This window comes from Dichotomopilus funicola, assembly GCF_033296635.1.
Source record: "Dichotomopilus funicola strain CBS 141.50 unplaced genomic scaffold C8A04scaffold_32, whole genome shotgun sequence".
NCBI lineage: Eukaryota > Fungi > Ascomycota > Sordariomycetes > Sordariales > Chaetomiaceae > Dichotomopilus > Dichotomopilus funicola.
In genome coordinates, this window is record NW_026944053.1 from 234,110 (window position 1) to 255,691 (window position 21,582).

A 21,582-nucleotide genomic window follows, 5' to 3' on the forward strand; every position below is an offset into this window, starting at 1 on the left:
GGCCGTTTGGGACACGGCCGGTTTGTTCAGAGGGTCAGTGGAGCTGCGATCTTTCCTGCCATATTTCCGCCTGTTTGAAAGTCTCTACTCGACCGCCGACGGTTACAGTGATGGGGACAACAAAGTCGATAGAGACATTCATGAAGGGCATTGGATCGGGTTGGTCACCACCTCATTTGGGGACTTGGAAGATAATGGGGAAACGTCGAGGATGACAGAGAAGGGGAGTGAGTAGGCCTGGACGCGCTTTAAGGGTGAAGGAACGGAAAGTTAGGGACGAGGTGAGAGCTCACAAATGTTAATTGGTTGATACAAATAGTTAGGTGAAGTCATTTCTCGTGTAACGGATTCAGTTGCATCGTTGAGAAATTTTGCTGCCGCAAGGGGCGATTGTCTTTTGTCACCCTATGTCTAATATCTATGACAAGTGCTGTTCGAGTATCTAGCAGTCCAATGGTTTGTCGTGTTTCGATGCCTATTTCAGTGCCCACATCTGTGCCCCCATAACCTCCCTTGACGGGGCCTATTATCGTTCGAGGTTGAAGAGCTTCAAGGCTCTCTTAGTTGCTCCCCGGCTGAAGGTGCGCTCAGTGGCTCAAAGACGTATTTCCCAATGATTCCGTGGCATAACGTCTCTAGTCTGGGTGGGCAGTGTGCTACATCGTTATGGTCTTGGTCGAAGTGAATGTAATTACGAGTTGGAAAAGTGAAGTAATAAACTACAAGTGGTATCTAAGGAATGCAGCAGAGGAAACCACTACGATCCGAAGACCAGACAAGGAAAGCAGAACGCTCGGCCGACCGCTAAACCATCTGTTCTTGCTCCCCGGGATGCCTTGAGTCGCTTCTGGATATATTTACCCGTAACTCAGATGCCGAGTTTCTCTTATGCTATAACTACCCCGGCACCTCCCTGTCACCTTCATCGTCAACAGAAGCTTGGTCGTTGTCGGGTTCGATGACATGAAGGTTGTTGCGCCGAGGATAAAACAAAAGCACTACCAAGACCGATCACTTACCACACAACTAGCTTAGGGTGGGCCTAATTAGCATTCCATCTTATCATTGATCGTTCCTTCATGAAAGTACACTTTAATTTAAAACAATCTGACGGGCATCTCAACTTAGAGCCTAGGAGGATAGTCTGACCACATTCTGATTCCTTCCCGGGACGGGCCCATCATCATTATGAATTACCTCCAGGTACCTTATTCCCGTGAGACTGATAGAGAATGCTAGGTACAACCTCCCAAACACCAAGACAAGCCGGTTTCATGGAATCCAGATTCTGTACGTGATGAATGGCGCCAATCCATAAAAAAATATATAGCAAATGCACAGGCGGTCGTTCACTTATCCCATTTCATGCAACAACATGACAGCACTTACATTGATCAGTAATTCCGTGGGTTTAACTCCGGTAATGCTACCAGCTTGTTTGCTTTGCCCCTGAAATTAACCCTAACCCTCACACTGCCCCATGAAACCTCACAGTAAACACCGAGTTAACCGCGATCCCGCGCAATTCCCGACGAGACCCAAGACATTTTACAGAGTCAGAAACTCCCAAGACGCAGGCGGCGCATGTCAAACCAATTGCGCCAGCCCCTGTAATGCATGTGAGGTTCGGGTTTGTGAGTGGCGCAGGCGGCCACGTCAATGCCCAGAACAAATACGTTTGGGAGCGCTTAACTACAACCGGAGGCCGGGTTGCGTGGCCGGCAAGACCCTTGAGCAACGGCTGTTCTTCAGATCAACTACACTACGGAGTACCTCCGTGCAGATCCCGATATGTGCCCGACAACAAGGATTCGCAGCAGTTGTCAGTAAGCAGGAGACAGTGAGACGAACATTGAAGAAACGCAAATTGCTCCATTGCAGTCGGAATAGAGAAAAAGAGAAAAAAAAATTAGGCAGCATTTATTTTGGTCCCCATGTAAAAAATGCAAATCCTGAGAAACCCCGACCCGTCCGTCCCATCTCTTCCTTTCCGCTCCCGATGTCCACCGCCCGTTGGACAAGGGGCCAAGCGACGAGCGTTTCCAAGCCTCCGCCAAGCTTACTGCTCTCCACTCGCGGTCCCAATCAACCCAGTCGCCGGCTATCTCGGCTTGAAGGAAACGCGTCTCAGCAGAATTCCAAGTCGTGCCACGGACCCTGTGTGTGTGTCTGTGTGTGTGTCTGTGTCTGTGTGTGTGTGTGTGTGTCTGTGTCTGTGTGTGTGTGTGCCACGCGACTCGTTTTAAAAGCAGCATTCGAGGCACTCGAAGCAGCACTCGCAGGTTTCACCGCACAGCCAGCAGCAGCAGATGGCGGCGATACTGAAAAGGCGCAGCCCGGTATTAGCTGAGATGGTCTGATGACGATAGATAAAAGGAGGTGCACTGTAAAAAAGTACGGAACTTACCAACCGGCCAAACACCCGCGGCTCTTCTCCTCCTTCTGCGGGGGCGGCTCGTGATAGTTCATCTGCTGGGGCGGTGGGTAGCCCTGAGGAGGGTAGGCACCCTGAGGAGGATAGCCCTGAGGGGGATAACCCTGAGGGGGGTAACCCTGGGGAGGAGGGTAGCCCTGTTGGGGGTAGCCACTGTGGAAGATGGAAAAGGGCGGTCAGCACAACTTCACATTGAGGTCCGTCTTGATGCTTTTCTTCTGGGATCAATGGTCGGGAAATCGCAAAGGTCGGTTTATGAAGGGTTGAGCGTAGTGCAACTTACCCTTGCTGATATTGAGACATGATTGTGATATAAGTCTGTGCTGGGTGATGTTCAACGGATGAGGTTGTGCTGCTCCCGGAGCTTTGGAATCGATAAAGGTGGTGACGCAGGAATAAGAATTAAAAAAAGTAAGGTAAAGGGAAGAACACAGAAGGAAAAGGTGAAAGGGGAAGGAAAGAAGTCGATGGACGATACTAATTAAGTAATTCACGTCCTTGGAGCGGTTTCTGAGGGACCCAAGGCCAACAACAGTGGGGGCCTCATCTTCCAGGTGTCAGTCGCACTGGCAATCAACAGCGGGCTGGTTGGCTCGGCCCACTTTGCCAACGCTTGGGGACAGACAATTGTCGGCATCGACCAACCAACCGTTTCCCGCCGCACCCTCTCCAATACAATTTTTACATCCGGGCCTCTATCAGAAACAGATCAAGTCCGAGGTGTCTGCTGTGAAAGCGGCGAAGTGCGCACATGTGCAGACGGGGGCGGGATGCTGGCTCTCAGCCGCCTTCAAGGTTGCCCGTTGTCGTGCCTGGCTCTCGGGCCGGGCCTTGGGGTCCAAGGGTCCACTCCGCTCCCATTCGGATTGGGTGGCCCCCGCAACTATCTCAATCTCGGTGCTGATCCCAAAGCCGGTCCAAACCCCGAATATCCCCGAAACATCAGCAACTGAGCAAACCTTTCCGGCTTTGCAGGGTGGTTGTCCGTGCTTCACGTTCGTCGTTTGAGATGAGTAAGCTATCGATCGTAAAGGGATATTTTACCCTTGGAAGAACTGCTGACATCATCAGCGTTGGCAGCTCTAACTATATGAGGACCGCAGTACACTACCACCCCCAGGCGTCATGGACGACAGACTGTTCATGACTAAGACGACCGTTGAAACGGCCCTCCAGGCCCCAGAGACAAAGATTTGTTTCAATGTCCCTGAACTACCTACATAACGTTAGTTAGTAACAGGCTCGTTCGTACACTACATCAGCTCAGGCTGTAGGCTTAATGGCTGTTCGATATTGTGCGTTTTTCTATTCAGGGGCAGGGATTCGGGGGATATTAGGTACCCAAGGCTTATTTCATAACCATCAGGAAGTCGATGAGAAGTTGACCGCGCTTAAAGGTAAGAGATAATTATAACTAAGAAGTAATATTCAATAATTAAAACACACCGATGCCTTCGTATCTCATAACAACCGCCGCCCGGGCCAAAGCGTTGTGCTAGCTTGCCCCCTAATCCCTAATCAGTTATAAAACTCATGATCATATCATCATAGCCCTGACACCGGTTCCGTCTCTCAAAGTTTTAAATTGCCAGTACACGGCGAAAGCCAACGGTGCAGGACGTGTTAATTACTCCGCCATGCGGAACAGGAATCAAACAACACCAAGAAGTGCCCCCAGGGCCCAACTAGCAGCCATCAACCTGACAGGCCTCACATAATTCGTCGTCCTTCGCCACCATCGTGGTGCAGCCGTGCGTAGCAAAATGGGCGCAGGGTTTTTCCGACATGAAGACGTTATTCCCGGTGGATTCGAAGCCTAAGTGTCCGGACAACAATGTTAAGGTTCAGTTCCGTGATGAATGGAAAGCACCCCGCGACGATGTAATTAGTTGGAGCATGATCCACTTACAACTTTGAAATCGGGGTTGGATATAACGCTGGAAATGGTCTCAAGGGTCTAAAATAGTGATGAACCCAGGATGGTGTATGTTCTGTCAACTTGTAGCCGTCGGCATTCGTGGTTGATAGACACGAGGGGACCAAACTGGAGAGGGGTCAACATCTTGGGGAGGACCTCATAATGTACGGCTGAGCATTTCTAGTCTACCATCCTTGCTACTTTAACTTGAACCAGACTACGGCCAAATCACACAATCCTCGAAATTTGAGACCCGCGCACAATTTGCTTCTGAACGACCTCCAGACTCCGGAACTGTTACCAAACTGTGGTGGGGGGTCTCATCCTACCATACTCGTAGTGGTGGAATAGCCCGGCAACGCATCCAACACAACGCCACATTCTGCACAATTCTGCAGGTAGGGGGCCGCATTGCAGTGATGGTGTGTTGGTTCAATGGACGAAACGGATCGCCCGTTGATATCACCAGCCTCATTCTTGTCTCCACTTCGAGACTACCGAACGACAGACGGTGGCGCGGGGAGTAGAGGCACGCGCCCCCGAGCCGTGGTTGTTGGAGGGTGGTGCAGAATCTTGCAGCGGTTCGATCGTGTGGACTGGATCCCAGAAGCAGACCAGGCAGAGCCGGGCCAGTTCGTGGGCTGGAAAGGATGTGACGGGAATGCGTCTGCAGTCGAAGAAGTCGAATCATGGCTGGAGACGACCCCTCTCCACGCCCTGCATGTTAGTATGGGACCGAGGGATGTTTGTGTTGTGGACTTGTGGTTGGTGCAAAAGGCATCGATGGGATAGGCTGGGCCGTAGAGGGTCTCATCGCCCTAATGCACGCCGGATTCCCGGCTTGCCATTGACTGTAGTTGATAATTTCTGCAGGAGGGTGGAACGCAAGCTGTGTCTTAGGTGTTGGTTTCGGAACTCGGAATGCTCGCTCCTCGCCCTTCCCCAATTCTGCTTGATATCGAGAGCCGGCCTCCACTACTGTGTATTGGTATTTGAGTACCACGCTTAGCCCCCTAAGTCAGGTCAAGCCAATGAACTTAGGTGCGCCCTTGTCTAGATTACTATCAAGGTGGGAGTTTAGCTTTAACTTGAATCTAGACGATAACCGAATCTAGGTAATTATTAATAGTTGCAAAAAGAGCTTCACCAACTGCGACATGAGAGCAGAACGTCCGCGATAAACGAGAGTTCCTGAGGCGGATGCCGGGCTTATATTTCTCGAGCATGGAGTTCGGAGTCGTCGGGTTTTTAAATGAAAAACAACCTTGCCTAGTGGTTGGAATGAGGGTGAAGAGAAGGCAGAGAACCATGCTTCGCGGAACACGAGATCTCGAGATTGATAAGCATGCCAGCCATCTGCGGAGAGTTTCTTGGTAATCCATCCGCGTCTTATATCTTTATTGTTCACGGGAAGTCGGGGTGCGGGGCAATCTCCCCAAGCCAAATTGATGAAACAGGACGAGCTCCGAGAGCGCCGGCGGAGACTTTGTCTTGCGAGTTGCACTAGAGATAGCGCCATCGATGACGCCACAGCTGTTAGGATGCCTCCGGGTCTCCAAGCACAGATGGAATGGCAGTTAGCAGTACGAAGTATATGAAGTATAAATCCCCCTCTTTTTGAGCTACGAGAGCTTGAAGACCAACAGACATTCAAGACCATTCACCATTGCATCTCCAACGCATCGAACATTGAACTCCAGCGATATAACATATTCGGGCAAACCGACACGTCAACATGAGTACTCAGGACAAACTCATCCTCTACACCAACCATCGCTGCCCATGTGAGTAGCATCCGCACGGCCCGCTCCGTCGCTAAGAATAATGCGAATGAAGCTTAACCAATGATAAGGGGCGCACCGGGCTCATATTGCCCTGGAAGAACTTAAGATCCCCTTCGAGGAGGTCATCATCGACCTGGACACTCCGCGGACGGCCGAGTATTTGCAGATCAACCCCCGTGGTTTAGTCCCAGCGCTGTCGCACAACGGCGAGATCCTCATCGAGTCCGGTATCGTTGCGCAGTTCCTAGTCGACAGGTACCCGTCGCATCTGGTCCCAGCCTCTAATGAGCCGGGCGGTGCACTCCGTCGTGCTCGGATCGGCCTGTTTGCGGATGCCTTCTTCTCCAAATTCCAGACTCCGCTGTTTGGTCTTTACTCGGCCAAGACTGAGGAGGAGCGCGAGGCGGCCGTCGAGAAGGCGGTCGCTGGGCTCGTCAAGGAGGTCGAGCCGCTGCTCGCGGATGCCAGCCCGTACTTTGGAGGAAGTGACAAGATCACGTTCGCTGAGGTACGAGACAACCGAAATACAACGGTATTCTGCGAGCGCCGCCAGTTTTGCTAACGGAATGCAGGTTTTGACTGCCTCCTTCGCCATCCGCCTCCTCAGCCTCATCAAGGCCGATCTGCACCCCAAATCTCTCGGAGTCGCGATCGAAGAGAAGGCGCCCAACTTCCTCAAGTGGGCGAAGACCGTCTCAGTGCATCCTAGCGTCACATCTATCTACAACGAGACAGATATCCTCGAGTCGGCGAAAAAGAGGATTGCTAAGCTGAGGGCCAGCGCTTGATTAGATATCGAGTCCTCCGTAGCTGGAGCGGATGAGGAATGCAATACGAGGAATGAAATCGGAATGAAGTCCGTCGGTGCTGCGGTGGTTGATGATGAAAGCTTGGCTGCAGCCGTCGAGTCGAGCTCTCCTGAGATAGCGTTCCGAATCTTATGATGTTGTATCTCCGAACATCTTCAACCTGACCTCCCACTGTGTGAAATTGCCGTTGCGCGCCATGTCGAATATGTTGTGTTCAATTGCGACTCAAAGTTTAAAATGTGTGTTGATGAGATCAAACCTGTCCCAGAACCCCGCCGTCGTTAACTAATTACCAAGGCGAGCCGCGCGTGCGTTCGGACCCACTTGATCGAACGCCAAGCTCGGGCAGCCGTTCTTGCAGCCGAGGCACGCTGCGGCGCTGACAGCGGGTTCAGCCAGCCCCTGGTCGTCCGCCATCCAACTTTCCGTCATTTCCAGCAATCCGCAGAGCCACGTCTTGTTCTTAGCTCGACGTGTTATCGCCAGTTTAATTTTCATACACAACATCGTGACGGCGGCCGAGCACCGCAAAATCGTGACTGCGGCGCATGTCGCGCCATTCATCTTCGATTGCGCTTTCCAATGGGCTCCTCTGAGACGCACCGAGGGGGCAACCCCTGGCCCCAGCCAGCAACGAAAGGACCGAGCATCAAGAACCCTCTCTCAATGCCATCGCAATGGGTTCAGACCTACGATGACTTCATCACCAAGAATGCGCACCAAGTGTCGCGCATTGAATCAACACTTCGATCGCTGACTTACATTATTCCCGGTACGCACACGCAAACCCAAGACCCCCACCAAGCTACCAAAACCGTTGCGCACAGAACACGCAGAACACTAACTTTATCTTCGTTGTGTCAGGCCGATTCCGCGATGCTGAAATCGCCTCCGAGTCCATCCACAGCGGCGTCCAACTCCTCTCCCTCTACCACGATACCCTCCTCCGACGCGCCCACAAGCTCACCAAACTCCCCGTACCCCCTTCTCTCTCACAGCCACCCTCCCCCCACGGCCGCTACACGCGTTTCTGGACGCTCAAGAGCGGACTGTACCGGCGCGTGGCCTACGTGCTTCAAATCGTACATTATGTCGAACTTCTGTGCGAGATGGCGGCCAAGCGGCGCGGCGAGCGCGTCCGCTGGCGCGTGATTGTGCTGCTCGAAGCCGTTAAGGCCATCTGCAAGCTGCTGCTGCTGCGTATCACGCGGTCGCGGCCGCTCGTCACGCCAACACTACCCGAGCGGGACCCGGTACCGGACGAACCGGAGGACGAGGATGGACTGGATTTTGGGGACCTGGGAGAGGATGATGAGGACCGGAGGAACGCCCAGGATAGATCAGCATACGCGAACGGAAATGGGAATGCGAATGGCGGGGGCGCGGATCACGACAACAAAAACACCACCAACAACAACGGGGAATGGGTCATGTCCCGAACTGGCATGAGTCTCCCATCCCTCCCTGCCCCAGGCGATACCAGCGAGTACCTCCTTTCCCGAGTCCTAACCGCCGACGACATCAAACCCGCGCCCAATCTCCTAAACCGCCTCCAGGGCCGCGCCCAAGCCGCCGAGATCCTGCACATCCTAGCACCCCTCATCTTCGCCGTCGCCCTGGCACGGAGCCAAAACAAGCGCAAGGCGTGGACCCCCTGGCTATTGGGCGTCGGCGCCGAGCTGGCCGCGCGCCAACTACGTGACCGCGGCCTGCGGACGACGCCGCTCGAGCGAGACGAGTGGTCGCGTCGCGGGTGGGGGATGGGGTGGTGGGCGATGCGTGGCGCCTTCTACGAGAATGTCACCAAGGGTGTGGCGGCTGGGGTGCGTAGCCGGATGCCTGGGATGGTGGCGGGGATTATGGAGGATTATGAGTATTTGTGGGAGAATTACCATTTTAGCACGACTTCATGAGCGCGGTGTGTTTTGTTTTAGTACATAATATGGAGATGTTGTGGGAGGGTTAAACAGGGAGTGACAGGAGAACAGAAGAGCAGACGTTGGCTATTACTGCCACTACTATTACTGCAGGTGGTGACTGGTTAGGGCCGCAGGGTGTCTTTTTTTTTGCTTATCATTGTTTCGTTTTACTGTACAGTACATCATCAGTATCATGTTTGGATTGCATCAAGGCATACAATAGCATTTCGCTTTTCTTTTTGCGTCGAAACATTGCCCTTTGTGAGGTTTCGCAACCTCACGACGTAATAGTAACAGTTGCCGAATGTATATCTTGAACAACGTGGGACCTGGTGTGTCGTGTAGATTCATGATGTTATGGAGCTGAAGCCAAAAAGCTCATGAAGCATCTTGGTAACTAAAAATGGAGGAGAGGTTTTATTTTGTCAGACAAGAATGTAGGACGGGTCTAAACTATCATGACACGAAAAGCTATTAACTAGTTACGGTCATAAGGAGAATGACTAAATGAGATCTGCTATTCGTATTATTCATGGAAAGGAGCGCCGAAAAGGGAGGGGGAGACGAACAGGTATCTACGACACGGCCCTGCCTTGGTTTATCATTTGGTAGCCGGGTTCCCCGAAACCTCCAAAGCTCGCCCGTGACAAATAGTTTCTCAAACCAGACCTGCCACAAGGATCACAGAATGCAAAAAATTGAGAGTCAAGAGTTTCAAGGTCATAGAACAAGATCAATTGTCTCGATTGTGATACATAGTACAAGAGCACGACGCAATTCAACGCAGGCTCGCCAAATTCAACGCTCAACCAAGTTACCCCAGGGTTCCCTCCCCTTTTCGCTATGCTAATTTCAGTGCCCGCCCCCCAAAATATTGCCGTACAGATCGTTTAAAGGAAACGCCGCCTTTTTGAAGAGACAGCGCGGTTCTCGCCCTGGCGAGTGTGTTTATTACGAGAGGATACTTTCATGACATAAGTTTTGGTCATGTTACTGGTCCTGGGGACACCCGATGTTCCGAGCTTCAGGGAAGCCTTGGCTTGTTCACGGATTCGAATTCGTCGTTCTTCGACGCGGAGGACCCACAAAAGGGACAGTAGGACCTCCTTCGACGGGAGCATCGCTCCGCTAGGCCAACCAACAATCGACCCGCGACGGGGCAGCTGCTGCGATGATCCTCCGTTGGCTGCTACCGTGGCAGCCTCGTCGGCTCCTGAAACCCGGTCGACCGAGGATCCCTCAGAGGACACTAACCGCAAGACCGCCATCGTCGCATCCTTCAAGGGACGCGCCAGGATGGGGCTGCAGGTAAGGATCTTCCGAAGGGTTCGGAGTCTCAGGGAGGAGCGACGAGTCTGCGACGGAGCGGCTGTAGAGGTGCTGCTGCTGCTGCTCGTTGCTGGGCGCGACGTTGATGTCGCTATCGGTGATGAACTCGTTGATGTCGAAGTCGTTTGTGAACTGGAAGGGTGCGGTGTCGTCACCAGCCAGATGATCGTATTCGTAATCGCTGGAGTTGGGCGAAGAGAGGAGCCCGCTCTCAAGGAGATAGCGATCTGCGTCAAGGGCCTCTGGCATACTGAAAGCATCGCCGAGGTTGAGGCTAGAAGAAATTGGAGCTGGAGTAGCAGCCACTGGGTTGGTTGGAGTCGCTGTTGAGACACCATCTGCCAGCTCGAGGGGCTTGCTTCCACCAACCGACACGGCAGGTCTGAGCACAACATCTCTGCAGGATGTTGTGTCGCGTCGGTGGAAGCGTTCCCCTCGGTGAGGGCAGGAGTGTCCGCAACAGGAGAAGTGGCTGTCTCCTCTTCATCTTCCTCGTCCGCCATCTCATCGATGGGGGTGAGGGTGGGAGAGAGTGATGCGGGGTTGACCGTCTTGTTGTTGGCGGACGGGAGGGACTGGAGGAGTTGTTCCAGCGACCCAGCCGCGTTCTCGTCTTGAGAACTGAATAATTGATGTGAGAATGTCACGGGGGGTTGGCGGAGCGCGTCAAACGATGGCGTTGTCCTTGAGGCGCCCGGGCCGCGAATTTTTTGGATCTCCTCCAGGAGAGTCATGTTCATCTGCTGTGCCTGAACGAGCGCCATCTCCAACTCCTTGTTCCGCTTTTCCAAGCCCTCAACTTCGAGGCGCTTCCGTTCACGGGAGGACTGCGCGGCGCGACGGTTCCGGAGCACGCGCTCAACCCGGCGCTGTTCCTTTTCGTCTTCCGTCTTTGCCCGTTTCCTACACCATGTTAGTGGCCCGTCATCGGCTGTAATTGGCGCTGCTACAAATGCTTACCTTGGAGGGAGGTTGGTCTTGGGTTCCGGAAGAACTTGGCCCCATGACTTCCTCTTCTTGACCGGCTTCTTCTCGGGCTCGGGAGTGCCCTCGGATGGTGCCGGGGTTTGGGCGAGGGTGGATTGTGATAGTGCGGACAGGCCACTCAGCATCGTTAGGTCGGATTGACCGTCCTCGGACACAGACTGGGGCGTCATCATTTCTGATGGGTTGATGGTGGTGGTCGATACGGGGCTGGTGCCGAAGAGCGAAGGGTACATCTCGTCAGGGGTCGAAAGGAGCGACTCGGTTGGCGAGCCCTCGAACTTGATGTTTGGCGACGCGGCGCCGGCCCAGGCGTTCATTTCGGACATTTTGGCGCTGTGGACTTGCTGGGAGGACTTTTGTGGATGTTTTAGTTGCAGCTTGATAGAAAAGCGGGAGCTTCCTGTCTGAGCGGGTGTTGCTGCAGGGTCCGTGGTGTTGACTTTAACGAGGCGCCTTCCCAGTTCCTCGATAACATGTATGTCAAGAGATAAAGGAAGGCTTCAGGGTTGTCTCATTGCGGATGACGAGTCCCTCAATGACTCAGAAAGCCGTCTTGACTCGGGTGCCCAGCGTGGTTGGCTGGGTTGGTCAAAAGGACAAGCTGGCTTCTTGCATTCAGTCAAGGAAGGCGCTGCGAGAGGCAGGGACTCCAGGCTTCTTTTATGTTCTGAACACGTATGCTTCAGGGGTTTCTGCCTCAGGCCGCACATTACGCACGGGTGGGCTGAGAGTTGTGCTGATTGGCCCGGTTTGGCTGCAGGGCGCCGCAGGGTCCGAGTCCGAACGGGGAAAGCAACAAGAGCAAGCAGCTCAGCCGGAAACTCGTTCCACAGATCCACGCGGCCCACCATCCCGAATTCAGGGGAGATTCCAGTTGATTGTGCCAATGTTCAAGGGGCAGATGCGGAGACGACCTGACGCATCAAGGAGAAATTCCACCTTCCCGTCCAGCCGGCTGTCCTGGCACGAACCATCGTTTTCCTTGGGATCAATGGGGAGCTGCGGCGTTGCCTTGCAGCTGTACCCGGCTTGATGAGTTGGCTGGCGGTGTGCCTCTGGTGCCTCCCTCGGCTGTCTTTTTTTTGCTTTTCACTCTGCAGCGAAAGGGCTGCATGCTGACACATGGCGCTGCCAAAAGGGATCCGGCCACCATCTTGCTCGCTGGCTGTGCTTCTTTCGGTGACACAATCGGATGGTGCGGTGTGGTGCCGACTGCGCCGGGGACGCTGACCTCCCGTTGCCGTCTTCCGCAGCTGGACGGCGAGAGGACGACTTCTGAGTGGAACTCGGACGCATCCACCATGATGCCGCCATTTGGACCTAACTAATCAGGGCAAAGACTCTCCACGACGTTTCCACTTCAAGCTACCTTCCAATTGAGAGAGCTGATTTGCAGTCTTATTCTGCACCTCTGCACCTGCATTCAACAAGCTGAACAACTCAAAGTTGTGGCAGTGGTGACACGACGCCGAGACAGGTTGTTCGGGCCTGTCCTCGTTTCGGCAGCACTGCGGCCGGGAGTGGCATTTGTCTCGTCGCACAGTCGCTCATCCTGCTGCATGTGTCCATCTATCTGCAAGGCCCCGGCGCGACTACTACCATGGAATTCAGGGAGGCATTTCCCCGCCCATCAACTTGAATGTGATAGTTCAATGTTTGATCCGGTGTTTCCTCGTTGTTGCCCGTGACAAACATGTCGAAAACCGCTCTCGATCAAAAGCGGAAGTGCCGTGGAATGCTGAACGAAGATTCGAAGTCGTGGTGAAGCAATCAGGCTGAATCTTCCCCGGACACAGGGGGCTCCAACGAACCAGGAACCCCCATATTTGCGTTGTATCGCGGCCCCAGACGGCCGTTCTGGAGTTGCATTGAAGCGCTGTCGCGGCAGTCGTTCTCCCGGGAGCGAACGTTCGAGAAACCCCAGATTTTAATTAATCCAGACTCCAGACCAAGGCAGTATGGAGTCGGGACTGCGGCGGGCCGCGTGGACCGGTTGGGGATGGGCGAAGGGAAGCCCGTGTTGAAGTCGTTTCTTGAACGCTCCGCCGACTGACTTCTCATGGGAACTAAAACTGCGGTTCATACCGGGTGTCAAAGGGTGTCGGCGCTCGTATTGCTGACGCCGCTGCTGCAAAATAAGCCGGGCTGACTGCGTTCAACATCCACTGAGGATTTGAAAGCGCATCTTGCCACCGCGTTCGGCACTTTGCTTACACTCTTTAAAAAACACCAGAGATTGATAAAACCCATTCTGCTTTTTCCATCAGTTAACCACGGCGGACCGCCATGGCGAGATGATCTGGGGAAATGCAACCCATTCCGAATATTAGCATGGAAATCCGGGGAAGCGAAAGGGTGTGTTTCCCCTCATGAGTGCAATGCCTGCTCCATTTTGAGGGGAAGGTCTCGTTCCGGAGCGCCCAGAAAGGTGAACCGGAACCTTTTGTGGCCTGCACTTTCTCCAAGCGGTGTTTTGGAGTCTCTCCGTCTTGGCGGCACGTGCACTCTTGCGTTGCACAGTCCCCAAATCCCCGACAGGAATTGTTTCCATTGCCTCCCGGTTTCTGCTTTGCCACAGAAAGTGCCTCATCAGGGCCCCCATGGTCGCACTGTCATCGCCCGCTCTACCTACAACAAATATTCTCGACGAAGATATAACACCTAGATAAAATCCACGAATAGGTAACAGGAATTCTTACTATGTAATCGGTCGCAAGTGCTTCGCACCGAATTCCCCAGCTCTATTTGACAACTATGTGGGGTCCTGGGAGGGAGCGGCTGGGCGGTCCCAGGTTGACCGCTCAGGCCGAGACGCGCCTAGAAGGCCAAGCGAAGGTTCGCCGCTTCGCTCTCCGCCTCCCGTTCCAAACTTTCCACAATCCACTCCACACGCCCCAACCAGGGCCAACGTCAAAAAAGTCCACAGCGCAAGCGCGTTGGAACAATCCTGGATTGCACTCCAGCGAACGGTAAACGGTCGGCCCGGCATCCCTGGCTAGGCCCTTTCCGTGAAGAACGCCGTACAGCTGGCAGGACGAGGGGCTTCCCCGGATCTTTTCTTCTTTGGGTGCTCAAGACTCTCCTCGACTGGTGATGTGGAGCTGGTTACCTGGGGTTGGGAACCGAGGCGGTTTTGTTGATGAAGTGCGCCGAACGGCGGAGGCAGTCAAGGAAACGGGGAGCGGAGGACGACAGGGTTGTCGCCCTCCGCATTTGATGGCGATGTGGAGGTGACATCAGAATCCTGGGGAAGACGGAGACGGGAGTGTCAAGCGGCACGAGAATTACGCTTTTGGAGCGGAGTTGGTGATGGATCTGTGCCATCGATCCTCTCTGTCCTTGGTACTCCTCCCTTGGCTCCACTAGAGATGGGGAAAAGGTATATTACTCGGGCCGCTGCTACTATGCAAGTTCATAGGCTCAGCCGCATATTTTTGTTCTCTATTCTATCGATATGGGAGCCGAGTGATATGGGCCAGCTCAATACCCGTCGACGGCCCTTCACGTTCCCCCCAATAACTAAAAATGCTCTAAGCCTGGATGAGAAAACACTTTTCTACTCCGATGACCGTCTATCAGTCCACTTCGCCCCAGCCCGAATGCCCTTCCCCGTTGTGTTATGGACCGTTTCACCCCAACGCCGAACATGCTGACCGCCGCCTCGCTATCGTGTGAAGATAGCGGTGGCGGATTTTTGTGAAAAGTTTTCCGGTTTCTTTCCCTCACCTATCGCCGTTGTCTATGGCGTCTTTACTTCAAAAAACGCCGTCCCAGCTCGTTCCCCACTGGTGCTGCTGGTGAGGAGTCTTCACGAGTCCCTCGATGTCACTGGTGACCCAGCCACCATAGAAGTCGCCCGGCGGCGCGTGGGCACGCTCGTTGTCGACGTAGCATTCCCAGGGGCCGACGAAGAAGGCAAGGTAGCCTTTGAGGGCTTCGTATTCCTTGGGGGGCTCGTTGAACGACCAGATGCGATTGCTGAGAATCTCAGCCGCCGAGATCGGGCTCATGATGGCATAGTTGGTGGCGGCGCCGAAGAACTCGGAAAAGGTCGAACGGGGGGTGGTCGAAAGAGGCAGCCTGACTCGAGCAGGGGGAATGTAATATGCTGCAGAGGAGAGAAAGAAAGAAAGAGTTAGCTATCATCCGTGTTGTTGAGAACGGGGACGATGTGGTTGAAGTGGTGTTGACGTGGATCGTCACCCGCCGGATATCGGTCGGGCGGATACGGGTCTGGCGGATGAGTAAGGGTTTGGGGGGAAAGGCAAAAAGGGGTCTTGGGAAACCAAAACGGGTATCGAGATGGAGATGGATGATGATGATGGAGACGGCGATGGAGATCTTGATGGAGAAACTGAAAAAAAAGGATACGCACTGGGAGCATGATGGGCCTCCAGCACCCAGTACGCCTCGCCGGGAGGGCAGTCGGCTACTAGTTGGCCGTGCCACTTGATCTGGATGTGACGGTTCGTCCGCTCCACAATGGGCGGACGAGGGAAGGTCGTGACGTTGTGTTTCCGCATGGCCGACATCTTTGCCGCTGTTCTGAGGTTGTGTAGAGGGAGGCTTGGTCGTGGTCGTGTTCTGCTCTGCTCGGTTCGGGGAGGAGAAAACCTTGCGGTCAATCCGAAGGCGAGGTGACGGTGTGAGAAAAAAGCTCTTTCGACTTCTCGAAAATGTTCTACCGGGCCCATCCATGTGCAAGCTGCGGGTCATGGTGTGGCTTGTATGCAGGCCCACAGTTGCATTACCCACTCTGGGCACGCGTGCATCTGCAACGCTCGGATAAGGTTGGACTCTGCGAGGCAACCGCCCGCGCAAATCCCTGAAATCACCAGCCACACGTGCCACAATCTGTGCGTCATTGGGCCACCGAGACCGCTATCGCCCCGTTAGCCCCGCCATTTCTTTGGGCCCGTTGCGCCCCGCCCCTTGGCCACCTGAGCCAAACAGGAGGCCGCTTCGGCGCCTTTGACGCCCTGGAAACGGTCGCTCAGCCTGCCTGCATCCTAGGCAAGTTCGCCGCTCCATCATGGAAGTAACCTTGAACCTGAACCTTATCCCTCAACGCCTACCTCTCGACGAACCCCAAAGCTCGACATCTCACCACCACCTTTTGATTCCCGCGATTCCCTGGATTCTCTAGACCAACCGAAAGACACCATGTCGAACCGTCAACTCGCCCGCGACATGCAAACCGAGTTCCAAGCCCGGGTTCGTCCCCCTCCCCATCTCCGGCTCTTCCACTCGTCTCATCCGTGGAAGTGGTTGAACTAGTCACAAAACCAAACCGGTCCCTCTTGTCTAACGTCGGTGTACTTTAGTTCAACGCAAAACAAGCCCGTCGCGAAGCCCAAAAGGCTGCCAAGCAGGACAATGAATTGAAGAAGCAAATACAAAATGTACGCGCGTCAGCTCTTACGGCCTTTAAATACACTCCATCTTAGTCCACAACTCAAACCTATCGATTAACTCGATCGCTGACCTTAATACTTCTTCGATACAGCTCCTCAAGAAGGGTGAAACCGCCCAAGCGGCGCAAAAAGCCCGCATGCTCCTCGCCAAGCAAGCAATCGCCACACAAATGGACCAAGCCGCCGACATCGCCGAGCTTTCCCTCGCCCAGATCCAAGCCAACAACGCGATGAACCGCATGACCACCATGATGGCGCAGTCGTCCAAGACCATGTCGCGCGCGCAGCGTTCCACCAACCCGGAGAAGACGCTCCTCACGCTCGAGCAGTTCCGTAACCAGAACGAGGAATACGCCATGAGCAACGGCATTTACCAGGATGCCATGACCCAGAACACCTCGGTGCAGGTCAGCGACGACGCCGTGCACGAGCTGCTCGGGAAATTGGCGGACGATGCTGGGCTCGAGTTGGGCCAGGAACTGAATGAGGCCTCGACTAGCAAGGTGGATCCTGTGAAGGAGCCGACTGAGCCGACGGCGGAAGTGGAGGATGCGCTGCAGCAGCGGCTTAGGGCTCTGAGGGCTTGATAGATAAGGCTAGAATCCGGGCAGGATGGTGATGGTGGGGAGTTAGTGTTTGCGCTAGGACGTTGGGGTGCTGGGACGATGACGAATACTTATGGGGATTTCCTGTGCTCAAGGCGGAAATTTTTTGGTCTGGAATTTATCGGAGTTTGGGGTCCTTGCGGGTTTTATGACGGCGGAGTGATATTATAAGGAGGCAGGCTTTGCTCCGAGAGTACGAATTCTGGTCCCTTTTGAATAGACCATAACTACATGATTACGACCAAGTTCTTATCTATTTTAACGGCCTCTCAAATCTTATAACACTTAAATTCGCCGCTGTACAAGTGACATACTGAATCCCTCTCATTCATAAAATTTATCTATCTGTCATGCTATGCCTCCATCTACGCTTTTCCATGCTCATAAAATCATCACGATTTACTCCCCCCATCTCGCAACCACAGCGCAAACACGCGAATGGATGGACGAACCAGTCTACATGTACAAGCTCGCCACAGCGGTAATATCCCTCCTGATCAACTCCTGCGCCTCTGCCATCTTCATGTACAGCGCCGGATCGCCAATAATCCTCGCCGCATTCTTCACCTCGCGACACGTCTCGTCCAGCCGGGTGATGGTCCGCACAATCGTCCCCTCCAAAACATCCGTCAAGTCCGTGATATTCTTGAAGCTCATCCCCCTGGCCCATTCGTACACAACTTCCATCAAGCCAAAGCGCGGTTTCGACACGAAATCGCTGCCCTCGTCGCTGGTCTGGATGACCTGGTGCAAGGTCTGGATATTGTTCACCTTCTCCGAGATATCCACAATGGTCTTCATGCCTCGCTCAAGGTTGGCCGTCAGTCGCGGGATAGAGTCGGTCTTTTCCTGGAACACAAAGGCGGACAACAACGCCGCGATCTCCGCGGGCTCGTAGTCGGCAAGCACGTTCTCCAGAATGAGCTCCGTGAGCACCAGCTCGTCACCGGAGTGCACCTCGCAGGCTACCTTGCCCTTGAGCTGGATGCGGGTGGCGTCGTCGATGAAGGAGAGGTCCTTGAGCACTTGGATGCGCTGTTCGTAGTCGGGCAGCAGCTGCAGGTTTTGTTCGGATAAGCTCTGGCGGAGCTGCTGGATGTGAGTTTGGATGAGCCACTGGTCGTGGCACATGGCGTAGTGTTTGAGGAAGAGTTTGCAGCAGTCGACCGCGGGAGACTTGAGCGCGGCTACCTCGGCTGCGTGTCGTTTCGTGGCGACCTCGTGGACGGCAATGTTCCGGATGCGACCGAGATCCATCTCGTCCCAGATATCCGAGTTCCATGTTCTGCAGAGATGATGTAACCTCTCCTTGGCCTTTGGATAGCCTTCACCACCGAAAATGTCGGGCAAAATGCCCTTGGTGATATGCTTGGTAAGGCACACGATGTCGGTGATGGGAATGTGCAGGGTCTTGGTCGCGATGTTCTTCTTAGCCTGGGGCAATAGGGTGAAGTGCTTCCGGAACGCCGGTATGAAGGGAAGAATATCCGTATCGTTGCGCGTCTCTCGGTTGGTCTTGATCTCAAGAACGTGCAGCGTGGGGTTCGCCGCGCTGCTCTTGACACTCGCCCCTTCGGACAACAAGATACCAGGTGTGCGAACGCCGTCCTTCATCCAGACAATCAGCCGCCCAGGCATAAACATCTTGCGGCCGATTGGGTTCGCCAAGAGCATGCGGTAGAGCTCCTCGGTCAACTGTTTATAGTCCTCGCCCGCTTGGTGGCACGCGTCCATGTGGCCATCACAGATTGGGCAGGGGTCCCGCTTGACCTTGGCCAAATCGGCCTCGGAAAGCTTGACGGCCTTCTCGTGCTCAGGTAAGAGTTGTTGGGTGGCATGCTCTGAGAAACTGCGCTTAATCATTTCCTCGATCTTGAGTGCCTCCACACGGAGGAGGTTCAGAATCATGTTGTAGGTCAACCGGAACTGTGACCGGAGCTTGCTAGGCTCGCCGAGGATCATTTGTCGGAGGTCGGTCACAGGCGGTGCCTCGTCCCCGCCCGGTGGGACAATGATGACGGAGCCGACGGTGTCGAGGCCACGTCTCCCAGCTCGCCCGGCCATCTGGGTGTACTCTCCGGGAAGCAGGTTTCGGAAAGAATGACCGTCGTGTTTCCGGTATCCCGAGAAAACGACAGTTCTGGTAGGGAGGTTCAAACCCATGGCGAAGGTCTCAGTAGCGAACAACACCTTAACCAGAGTCTGAGCGAACAGAATCTCGACGAGCTCCTTGACAATGGGGAGCAGGCCACCATGGTGCACGGCGATACCGCGTGAGAGCAACTCCCTGAGCCGGATAATTTGGGGAAGGACCCGATCCTCCGGCTTCAAGCGTGCGATCGATTTCTCGATGGTCATGTGGATGGCGCTCTTCTCCTGCGCGGTGCAAAAGTCTTGGTTGCTGAGCGCATCGGCGTTTTCCTCGCACCGCTTCTTCGAAAAGACGAAGATGCAACCAGGAAGGAGGTTCCCCTTCTTCAGGAATTGAACAAGATGAACCCAGACGTTCTTATCCTGGGCAGCCGACGTGTAACCACCCGGCCGCCCTGCACGTCCCATATGCCCCGGAGCGTGACTTGCCCTGGGAGGCCCGCCACGGCCACCTCGCTGTTGATTCCCACCTCGTCCGCCTCCGCGCTGCGGATTACCGCCCCGTTGCGGTCCTCCACGGCCACCTCGGGCGTTGGCGCCGCCACGCCCTGTCGGTGCCCCTGCTGGCGGCAACGCCTTCTGTTTATCCTTCCCCCGAATTGCGGAGTCGGCCTCTTTCCAGCCTTTCTCCACAAACTTCTTGTCGGAATCGACGATCTTGTAGATGTTCTTGTTGCCCCACAGGTAGTGCTCCAGGGGTACCGGCCGTTTTGGCGTCGAAATGACGTAGATATCCTTCTGCTTCGTCCGACCGACCCATGACGCAAACTCATGCGTGTTCGGGACCGTGGCAGAGAGCAAGATCAGCGAGACGTGCTCGGGCAACATGATAATGACCTCTTCCCAGACCACACCACGCTCGAAATCGTTGACGTAGTGAACCTCGTCGAAAATGACAAACTCGACATCTCGGATCAGGTCAGCCCCACGGTAGAGCATACTCCGCAGAATCTCGGTCGTCATGATGAGGCAGCTCGCCTCGGGGTTGATCTGCACATCGCCCGTCAAGATGCCGACCTCGTCAAAGGTCTGCCTAAAGTCGCGGAACTTTTGGTTGCTCAGGGCCTTGATGGGCGACGTGTAGATGGCCTTGGTCATGTGCCGTGCCGCGAGCGCGATGGCATATTCCGCCACGACCGTCTTCCCGGCTGACGTGTGTGCGGCCACAAAAACCGAGTCGCCGTTCTCAAGGTGGTAAACAGCCTCCTTTTGGAAAGTGTCGAGCTCGAAGGGCCATTCCCTCGCCATGTCCGGGACCAACTCCCGGAAGTTGGGCATCTCCCGGTTGATATCGACCATATGAGCCCACTCGCGACCAGCTTTCCTAGCACTAGAAGCAGCTAGTGCACCGCGGGGCTCGAGGGCGGGGAATTCGACGGGCAGAATGGAGTCAATATCTTCCAAGTCTACGTCGTCGTCCTCCTCGCCGCCCTTTTGTCCATTGGCCGGCCGGGCCTTATCTCCGTCGGCCTCTTCTCCTCCATCAGGGGCAGTCTCGGGCTCCTGATCCAGCACATCTTCCACCTCCTTTGCCTGCCTCTCGCTATCCGCGTCGGCAGCCTTCCGCCTCTTACTGAAATCAATCCCCCTGTCCAGGCCCGGAGCCACCTCTAGCAGCCCACCCTCCCCCAACTTAATCACCCTTTCCAGTTTCTTCCTACTATCCCCCTCATCTGCCTCCCCAGCCCCACCCCGCAACTGATCCTCCAGCGCAGCCGTCGACTCAATCCCGTCCAACCCGCCAGGCGCAAACGGGAAAAAGCCAGCGGCCCCGCGCACAAAATCAGCGCGTCCCGCCGGCTTCCGCAGCATGGACGTGCTCGACTTGGCCGTGGCGTGTGATGCAGGGACGGTGACATTTCGATATCCCGTGACACGGCCCTCAAGGCCGTGGCGGATGAAGCGCGTGACGCTGCGTGACTGGGTCGGCGCAATGCGGGAGAGGAGGGAGTAGTCGGCGGGGGTGTCCCAGCGTTGCTGGAGCTTGTCGAGCCATTCGTCGGAGAACGTGGCTGAGGGGGTGAGGTACTTGGCTTCGAGTTCGGCGCGGAGGCGGGCGGGGTCTTGGGTCTCGGGGTTGGAATTAGAGTTAGGGGTTATGATTTTGTCGAAAATGTCGTCGATAGCATCGAAGGAGGTACCGTCATCTCCATCGCTGGCAAGGTGCAGAGCTTGCATGGCGTTGCTCAGTTCGGAGGCCATGATGGCCGTGTTGAGTGGCCAGGGTGGCCG

General features: G+C 54.8%; 7 protein-coding genes across 7 annotated transcripts; 3 read left to right on the forward strand and 4 right to left on the reverse strand.

The window, feature by feature from the left end:
- Positions 1 to 2,242: 2,242 nt before the first annotated feature.
- On the reverse strand, positions 2,243 to 2,737 carry C8A04DRAFT_28763 (uncharacterized protein; the record flags this gene model as incomplete). Its single annotated transcript, XM_062780769.1, has 3 exons — positions 2,243 to 2,321; positions 2,408 to 2,587; positions 2,718 to 2,737. The coding sequence occupies 3 exons, from the start codon at positions 2,735 to 2,737 to the stop codon at positions 2,243 to 2,245; spliced, it is 279 nt and encodes a 92-aa protein (XP_062636939.1).
- Positions 2,738 to 6,087: 3,350 nt separating this feature from the next.
- On the forward strand, positions 6,088 to 6,924 carry C8A04DRAFT_37364 (thioredoxin-like protein; the record flags this gene model as incomplete). Its single annotated transcript, XM_062783847.1, has 3 exons — positions 6,088 to 6,136; positions 6,205 to 6,644; positions 6,709 to 6,924. 3 exons carry the CDS (start codon positions 6,088 to 6,090, stop codon positions 6,922 to 6,924), a joined length of 705 nt encoding a protein of 234 aa, XP_062636940.1.
- A 687-nt stretch (positions 6,925 to 7,611) lies between these two features.
- Positions 7,612 to 8,858, forward strand: C8A04DRAFT_28765 (peroxisome membrane protein; the record flags this gene model as incomplete). Its single annotated transcript, XM_062780770.1, has 2 exons — positions 7,612 to 7,717; positions 7,810 to 8,858. The coding sequence occupies 2 exons, from the start codon at positions 7,612 to 7,614 to the stop codon at positions 8,856 to 8,858; spliced, it is 1,155 nt and encodes a 384-aa protein (XP_062636941.1).
- Positions 8,859 to 9,754: 896 nt separating this feature from the next.
- Positions 9,755 to 11,506, reverse strand: C8A04DRAFT_37366 (uncharacterized protein; the record flags this gene model as incomplete). Its single annotated transcript, XM_062783848.1, has 2 exons — positions 9,755 to 11,096; positions 11,154 to 11,506. The coding sequence occupies 2 exons, from the start codon at positions 11,504 to 11,506 to the stop codon at positions 9,755 to 9,757; spliced, it is 1,695 nt and encodes a 564-aa protein (XP_062636942.1).
- A 3,429-nt stretch (positions 11,507 to 14,935) lies between these two features.
- C8A04DRAFT_28767 (uncharacterized protein) lies at positions 14,936 to 15,712 on the reverse strand (the record flags this gene model as incomplete). Its single annotated transcript, XM_062780771.1, has 2 exons — positions 14,936 to 15,288; positions 15,556 to 15,712. The coding sequence occupies 2 exons, from the start codon at positions 15,710 to 15,712 to the stop codon at positions 14,936 to 14,938; spliced, it is 510 nt and encodes a 169-aa protein (XP_062636943.1).
- A 631-nt stretch (positions 15,713 to 16,343) lies between these two features.
- Positions 16,344 to 17,181, forward strand: C8A04DRAFT_37368 (uncharacterized protein; the record flags this gene model as incomplete). The annotated part of the gene is made up of 3 exons (XM_062783849.1): positions 16,344 to 16,394; positions 16,505 to 16,582; positions 16,687 to 17,181. The coding sequence occupies 3 exons, from the start codon at positions 16,344 to 16,346 to the stop codon at positions 17,179 to 17,181; spliced, it is 624 nt and encodes a 207-aa protein (XP_062636944.1).
- A 474-nt stretch (positions 17,182 to 17,655) lies between these two features.
- On the reverse strand, positions 17,656 to 21,552 carry C8A04DRAFT_28769 (NUC185 domain-containing protein; the record flags this gene model as incomplete). Its single annotated transcript, XM_062780772.1, has 1 exon — positions 17,656 to 21,552. One exon carries the CDS (start codon positions 21,550 to 21,552, stop codon positions 17,656 to 17,658), a length of 3,897 nt encoding a protein of 1,298 aa, XP_062636945.1.
- Between the last annotated feature and the right edge of the window lie 30 nt (positions 21,553 to 21,582).